General features: G+C 33.5%; 1 protein-coding gene across 1 annotated transcript; it reads left to right on the top strand.

Moving 5' to 3' along the window:
- Window positions 1-413: 413 nt before the first annotated feature.
- Window positions 414-6,928, top strand: LOC110725725 (putative inactive cadmium/zinc-transporting ATPase HMA3). The gene is made up of 11 exons (XM_021905193.1): window positions 414-730; window positions 1,025-1,120; window positions 1,811-2,009; window positions 3,278-3,535; window positions 3,674-3,771; window positions 3,869-4,124; window positions 4,278-4,415; window positions 4,520-4,847; window positions 4,927-5,129; window positions 5,237-5,439; window positions 6,032-6,928. Exons 3-11 carry the CDS (start codon window positions 1,865-1,867, stop codon window positions 6,776-6,778), a joined length of 2,376 nt encoding a protein of 791 aa, XP_021760885.1. The 5' UTR covers window positions 414-730; window positions 1,025-1,120; window positions 1,811-1,864; the 3' UTR covers window positions 6,779-6,928.
- Window positions 6,929-7,975: the final 1,047 nt, after the last annotated feature.

Here is a 7,975-nt window from a genome sequence, read left to right on the forward strand (position 1 = left end):
CTTTATTGCAACAAAAGCAAAGTGTGGTGACCAAAAGTTGAATTTAGTTTGAAAGAAGTTGACTAGCCAAATCCTCATGAAAAACACGTAACAAAGTTGCATGGGAGTGTGCATGGACTGTTGCTAGCACGTGTGGTTCGTGCATAACAGGCTCCTAACATAAGCTCACCAATGCCTCTGGCCCACGTGCCACTTGACCCTAAAGTTATTGGCACGTATGTTTTTATGTGCCCTAATTTTTCCACCTTGTTACATTTTGCATCACATACTCAAATCTTAATAAAGTTGAAACAATATCTCAACTTACAACGACATCACTAAAAAGACACTTGCTAGATTTTCCAATAACTATTATTCTTTCTTGTATTATAAATATAAGATGCATAAATAAAAATATAATTCATCATCAACTACATTTATCATTATTTTATAATATCAATTATATTTTGATACTTATCATTTTTTATTTTTATCTAAAAACATGTCTACTTTTGGTACAATCTATGGTGATGATGATCAGCCGAAGCTCAGCATCCTTGCCACGATGAGGCCGCATGAGAATGATGATGATGATGACGATGATGGTGATGATGTAGCGCCGGCAGCTTGATTAAACATACTTTCATGTTGGCATTCTAGCTAAAGAGTGTTGATGATCTTTAGGCAAAATCTAAACTCATCAATTTTATATATGATGAATTATGAAAGATTTACCTAGCTTTAGTTTCATGTAAGCTAATATACTTATATTTTTATCGATACAATATATGTATATTTATGTTTGATGTAGCCCTAGCCGTGTACTAATTAAGCTAGCTAGTATTTGATAGAGCTAATATGGAGCATTTTGGCTTTTATTTAATGCTCAACTTTTTATAAGAATTATTAAAACTATATAATTTATACTTTTTAACCTTTGCCTAAACTGTGCATAAATTCATTCTTTGACAAATTTTTTTTAAATTAATAATTTCAGAGTTCTTGATGTTGTTGTTGATTATGTTTTGTTTCTAAAACGTTTCAGATCAATTGATCGGGAAATTACATCTAGGCAAAGAGATGGATTTCATTTGCTTCATAGCTTATCTTGGAAAGCACCCCCAAATCAATTATTACTAAGGTAAATTAAATACTTTAACAATCCCTTAATTAACATGAATTAAATTAATTGAAGTGTAATGGAGTTTTTATCACATACCATGTTATATTAGGCCCTTGCATCAGATAATTAGTCCTCATTTGTTACTTAATCAATAAGAATATGTAATTGATGTTTAAAGATTAGATTTTTTTTATTCCCAACGAATTTTTTTTGGCTCTTCTAATGATATAGTCCCTACTTCCAATTAAAGTTATAGGAACTTCTCCAATCTCCCATCTAACAATAATCAATAAGCAATTAATTAAATAAAAGGAGGGTGCTTAATTAGTAGGAAAACAATTGCATGTATGCAAAAAGTTGATCGAAACCCTAATTTAAATAGCAAAAATAATCCAACCAAATAAATGAATCCTTTATGCTTGTGAGAATATCATGTATTTAGAAACAAAGGAAGTATATAGATCAATGTATTAATGTATTATCTATCAAATATTATAGACTAACACAATCAGATCACTTAAGATTAACAATTGAGATACACTTTAACGATTGCAGAGAATGACACCATATATACTTAGATCAAGTATCCCATCCTTGTAACTTGTCTATGTTATTGTATGTTCACGAGTTTTAAAAATTTATGATTTGGGGATTATGTAAATAAGTGACGACTTGATTGAAACTTGTTGAACCCGCGAATCAATACAGGAACAAACAATACAAGAAGAAGATGTGAAGTTGGAGAAAAGCTATTTTGAGATAATGGGATTGTGTTGTTCATCAGAAGTTCCATTGATTGAGTCAATTGTTAAACCTTTAAATGGTGTCAAGGACATTTCTGTTGTTGTTCCTACCAAGACTTTGACGGTTGTCCATGATATTCGCATTATTTCTCCTTCTCAAATTGGTATGTATTTTTTATTTTCATTTGCAAGGATATATATATAAAGATTGCTAATTTTAATTATTAATTACTCCGTATTAATCATCTAATTATGATGATGATATTAATATTAAGTTTTTTCTAATAATTCTTCTGTTATTCTATGATGTACTACGAGTAAATAAATTATAAGTATTTGAATGAATTTTGAAAATGTGTTTTAAATAAAAGTGATTTTTCTTAATGTTTTTTTTTTTTCGAAGAAAAGAGGGCCGAAGTGATGAAGTAGTCTTGATTCTTCCTATATTTTTCGTTTAGAAAATAAATTTATTACTAATTGGATGGAGTAAAAGTCCACTTTTCAATATATTTGGATTTAATTTATATGACATGAACTCCAATTAGTAGCTCTTGTGTCAAACGTTCTGACCAAATGTTTTTTTTGGTCATATAAGTTCAATTTTAGTGTTGATTTTTGTAGCACTAGTGGACATTTTTTTAAAAAACTTTTAACTAGAGACGGCCTCAGACAATGCCTGGCTACATAAACTTCATATTTCATTTCTCCTTAATTGTTGTCATATGTATAAGATTTATACATGCACTTAAATATTGGATAAATAGGTATATTAATATTTTCAGTATTTGATTCGATACAAAAATATTGACTAAAAAAATTACTAGATAGACTGACACTTTGGATTTATTTGTATACTATATAGTCTATATTATGGTCAGCTTCTTTTAAATAACAGTTGAGCTTGTTTGTATTTTATAATTAATGTTGTTGTCAATATGTCATAGGTCGTTATCATAATATATTTAATATATTATACTGTGTACTTTGTATTATACTTAATATTGTAAAACACAAATCATTAGGTGCAGCCTTCCCCTTATATCATTATGATTTTCCTCTTTTTCATGGTCCTTTTCAATTCCTTGGTGTAAATGGTACGGTTGTTTTGATTGACTGAACTGAAGTGAACTGAAAATAATCTAAAGGGAACAGATCCTAAGTATGTGTAAATTTGTTCTCTTTGTCCTTGGTTTTAATCTTATAAGGTTTAGAAACGCATATTAAATGTAAATAGTACTACGTATAAGAATATAAGTTATGTTACATATTATTTCGTCTAAACTTAATGTATCATATATAAGTCGAATAGAACATAATCTTACTCCCTCGATCTGTCCCAATACACAAAATATGTAGTTAGCTAGTATGAATGTATGATCATCGATCATCTCCTAACACCTCTCCTCCCTTTTATCGGTATTGGGTGTTTCAGTACAAGCATTGAATCAAGCACGACTAGAAGCAAGTGTTCGACCTCGAGGAGAAGCCAACTACACCAAGAAATGGCCAGGGAAGTGGAACATAACTTGTGGTGTATTGCTTCTGTTGTCATTGTTGAAATATGTGTATCAACCAATGCAATGGTTAGCCATTGTGGCTGTCCTTATTGGAGTTCCGAACATTATTTGGAGAAGCATTGCATCTATCAGAAATCTGACACTCAATATTAATGTCATTGTTTTAATTGCAGGTAATTAGCTCATCTTTTAATTACCTCTTGCTTCTTGTAAAATGGCATGTAGCACTAACATGGATCGAGTTTTGGGACAAGAAAATTAAACCTCATGTCACATCCATTTATGAGCTTATATTGTTTTGTACTTTCTAGTTGGAGGAACAATAGCTCTGCAAGATTACACTGATGCAGCTATAATCGTCTTCTTGTACAATATAGCTCAGTGGCTCGAGTCAAGAGCTAGTTACAAGGTATGGTTTTGCTCCTATATATGAATTTTTTTTAATACCTTTTAAATTATACAAGTTATTGAGTTGAGTTGTATACATTTGTGTTGAAATTAAGTAGGCTATGTCTGTAATGTCATCTCTGACAAGCATGACGCCCCTGAAAGCAACACTGGCTGATTCTGGTAAACAAGTTGATGTCACAAGTGTGAATCTAGGAACCATTATCGCAGTTAAAGCAGGCGAGGTTATTCCTATTGATGGAGTTGTTGTGGAGGGTAAATCTGAAGTGGATGAAAAGGCATTGACTGGTGAATCTTTTCCTGTCATCAAAGAAATTGGCTCTACTGCTTTGGCTGGCACTATCAATTTAAATGGTTAGTTTAACACTTGTTATTTAGTATCATTTAAATTGACATACACTTTTTTGTGTTGTTTTAGGAGTGAACATTTGAGACGTTTAGGTAGTTTGTTTTAGATTAGTTTCGTTATTTCTTAACTTTGTTGGTTACCTGTTGAAATGTCTCTAGGCTATATCGGTGTAAGAACTACAATGTTAGCCGAAAACTGTTTAGTGGCAAGGATGGTGAATCTTGTAGAAGAGGCTCAGAGTAGGAAAGCTAGAATCCAGACATTTATTGAGGATTGTACAAAATGGTACATTCCTGGTAAGTAACAGATCAAATCTAACACATCAACAATGTTTTGTGTCCTGTTAGTTAGAGAATTTTCAATTTTAACTTCTCATTATTTCTACTTTGTTGTTTTGCAGTTGTTGTTCTGATATCATCTGGTGTTGCTGTAACTCCAATTGTTTTACAAAGTAGTGATAAAACGCGCTGGTTTCATCTAGCCTTGGTTGTATTGGTGAGTGCTTGTCCTTGTGCACTAGTAATCTCTACACCAGTCACAATTTTCTGCGCTCTTTCAAAAGCCGCAACAGCAGGGCTTCTCTTCAAAGGTGGAGATTACCTTGAGCTTCTTGCTAAAGTTAAGACTGTCGCCTTTGATAAAACCGGGACAATCACAACAGGAGAATTTTCTGTCACACACTTTCAGTCTCTAAACGAAACAGTTAGCATTGAGAAGTTACTCTTCTGGTTAGTTTCTAGTCCTATGCATTGAACTAGTAGTAATCACTTTCTTCTTTTCATTGCTGATTTATTTAAATATTGTCAGGATTTCGAGTATTGAGAGTAAATCGAGCCATCCAATGGCAGCGGCACTTGTCAACTATGCTGCATCACATTCCATTAAGCCAATTCCTGAAAAGGTGGAGGAATTCCAAAACTATCCAGGAGAAGGGATATATGGAAAAATTGAGGGTGAACATATATACATTGGGAATTATAGAATCGCTCTAAGAGCAGGATGTACAGAAAGTGAGCGCGATTTTATTTTTTTTATTGAAGTCGAAACAACTTAGATTAAACTATAATCTACAGAACACTGTTGTCTAATCACAGATTTTGCTGCTGCTTATTTTCAGAATATGACAATGAGTTGCATAAGATGGAAGAAAAAGCGAGTGGATTTATATACATGGGAGCAACTCTGGTTGGAACCTTTGCTCTATCCGACAACTGTCGGTCAGGAGCCATGGAAGCAATCAAAGAGCTAAAGGAATCAGGGATTAGAACAGTTATGCTAACTGGTGATAATCATGCTGCAGCACAACAGGTGCAACATCAGGTATGTACAAGTAAGCATATTGTTAAGGAAAATTTGTCTGGAAAGGATTTATATATCCACTATTTTTTTTGGAAAGACCTTATATGATGAAAGTTGTTTAAAAGGACCTTATAAGTATGTTTTGTTGTTTGGAAGGATCTTGACATAGGAATTCGGCATTTGATTTTGATTCTTCGGCATTGACACCCCACGTGTATGTCACATGGCATTAAAAAAAAAATACCTTCTCCCTTTTTTCCCCTTAACATTGGAATCCGGTGTTTGACTTTGCTAGTGTTTTGAAGACTGGGGTTGGAGGGAAAACGGGAAAAAAAAGGAGAGGGTAATTTTTTTAGTGTCACGTGGCATGCACGTGGGGGTCAACGCCGGAGAATCAAAGTTAAACGCCGGATTCCGATGTCAAGGTCTTTATAAACATCAAAACATACTTATAAGGTCCTTTCAGACAACTTTCAACATAAAAGGTCCTTCCATACAAAATAGTGAATATATTAGTCCTTTTCAAACAAATTTTCCTATTGTTAATCTAGTATTTTTTTTGTTTGTTTGAATTGCAAGAATTTTCTTAATGACAAAGATTAATTGTATGCAGTTAGAGAACGCGCTTGACATAGTTCACCCGCAGTTACTACCAGAAGACAAGGCTAAAATCATTGAGGAATTGAAGAAGGATGGAGTAGTAGCAATGGTAGGAGATGGAATAAACGATGCACTCGCTTTAGCAACAACTGATATCGGAATATCAATGGGGATATCAGGTTCTGCACTCGCAATGGAGACAGGACATGTAATTCTGATGTCCAATGACATCAGAAAGATACCAGAAGCAATTAGAATATCAAAGAAAGCATCTACAAAAATCGTTGAGAATGTGATCATATCATTTTCGACAAAGGGATTAGTCCTTGCATTAGCCATTGCTGGCTACTCAATGCTCTTAGTTGCTGTAGTGACCGATGTTGGTACATGCCTGCTTGTAATACTCAACAGTATGCTGCTTCTACGAGGGGCTGACGAGTACAAGAAGCCGAGTACTAACATTGTTCAGAATAAGTCTTGTTGTGATAAAACTGCCAAGGGAGAAGTTAAGTGCCAAAGTTCAGTTAGCAAAAAGGCAATTCAGCAGAGTAGTGAGAAGGCAGAGGAGCTGAAAAAAGGTTGTTGTGCTAAGAAAACTTGTACTGCTAAGTTGGAAGGGACACCGGAGAAAATGGATAGCGCGATTAAGGGTGGATGTTGTAAGAGACCAGCTTCAAATTGTAGGACTGGGAAGTGCAAATCTTCTAGTGGGTGTAGTCAGTTTGGTGCAAGTAGTTCACTTGATGTTGTGATTGCATAAATAGATTTTTACATGATAAATATGAGTTTGTTTTTCGTTTTACTTTTTTTTTTAATCATTTCGGATGTTAATCTCTCTCATGATGATTGTAACTTAAACTTAAATCTTCTCAAGTTCTCAGGTTTATTACAAGGAAGAAACTATTGTTCAGTTTCTACTTTTTGATATTTTAGAGATACCATTACAAGCAGAGGTGGAGTGAGGTTATGCACTTATGCTCGGATAACGTACTCCTCCACCATCCATGGCTGCCACTTCTGTGCGTGAGCACTGGTAATCTTCTCCACTTTCCTGATTGTACCAGCAATCCTATCTCCATCATACAGACAGGCCGTCCCTGAGGCAAGGTAGGAGGGAAAAGAGCTCTGATTTCATAGTTAAATCCTAACATTAAAGTGTTGTGCAGTACAATTTGATTCATAATTATAGGGATATTTGATTCCATTATCGATCTCATAACTTCAGAGATATTTGATATGATGATAACGCACACCTTTTAAGGGTTTAGAGTAAACCTTTTTTTAAAAAGTACGGAATATGGAGTATTAGTTTAAATTTACACTTCCTTTTCCCAAATATTATCATAACACGTCAAAGCTTGTACTCCCTCCGTATCTTTATTACATTTCTGTTTCTTTTTTGGGTCATCAAATTAAGTGTCAGTTTATATTTATAAATTGTACCTTTTTACAATATTATTCTTTTTTGATGATTTATCACCCTTTTTCCTTTTTTATGTTGTACTTTAATATCAATTTCCAATACTTTCTATATCCTCATTCCCAACCACTTTTTTATTCTCTCTATCTCTTTCTGACCCCACATGTATATTTATACACCCAATTATTAATTTTAAGGAATCTTTAACTTTCTTAATTTCCGTGCAAAATGAGAAATAGGCATCTCTACCTTATAAAAAGTAGGAGATTGCGCTTATAAATAGTGTACGGACTTATTTGCCCTTCAAAGTGTTTGTTTACGTTATTACTCCCATATTTAATTTCTTACATTTATGTCCTATGTGTACAGATGTAATAATGAGTGTTGAGCTATCCCTCTCCTTACGGTTATAGGTAAATATATTATAGGTAAATTTAAAGGTCACCTATATTGCAAATTTGCAATATTGTATTATTGAATAGTTGCATAGATGTTTCCTGGAAAAAAAAAGTTGTGCATGAAAAATGAAAAGTTTAA

This window comes from Chenopodium quinoa, unplaced genomic scaffold, assembly GCF_001683475.1.
Source record: "Chenopodium quinoa cultivar QQ74 unplaced genomic scaffold, ASM168347v1, whole genome shotgun sequence".
Lineage (NCBI taxonomy): Eukaryota > Viridiplantae > Streptophyta > Magnoliopsida > Caryophyllales > Amaranthaceae > Chenopodium > Chenopodium quinoa.

Excerpts from the sequence above, each read along its gene's own strand:
- LOC110725725 (XM_021905193.1), top strand. The coding sequence starts at position 1,865 with ATGGGATTGTGTTGTTCATCAGAAGTTCCATTGATTGAGTCAATTGTT. Across the intron at positions 4,125-4,277 it reads TGGCACTATCAATTTAAATG|GCTATATCGGTGTAAGAACT; the intron begins GTTAGTTTAACA and ends AAATGTCTCTAG. Across the intron at positions 5,440-6,031 it reads CACAACAGGTGCAACATCAG|TTAGAGAACGCGCTTGACAT; the intron begins GTATGTACAAGT and ends AATTGTATGCAG.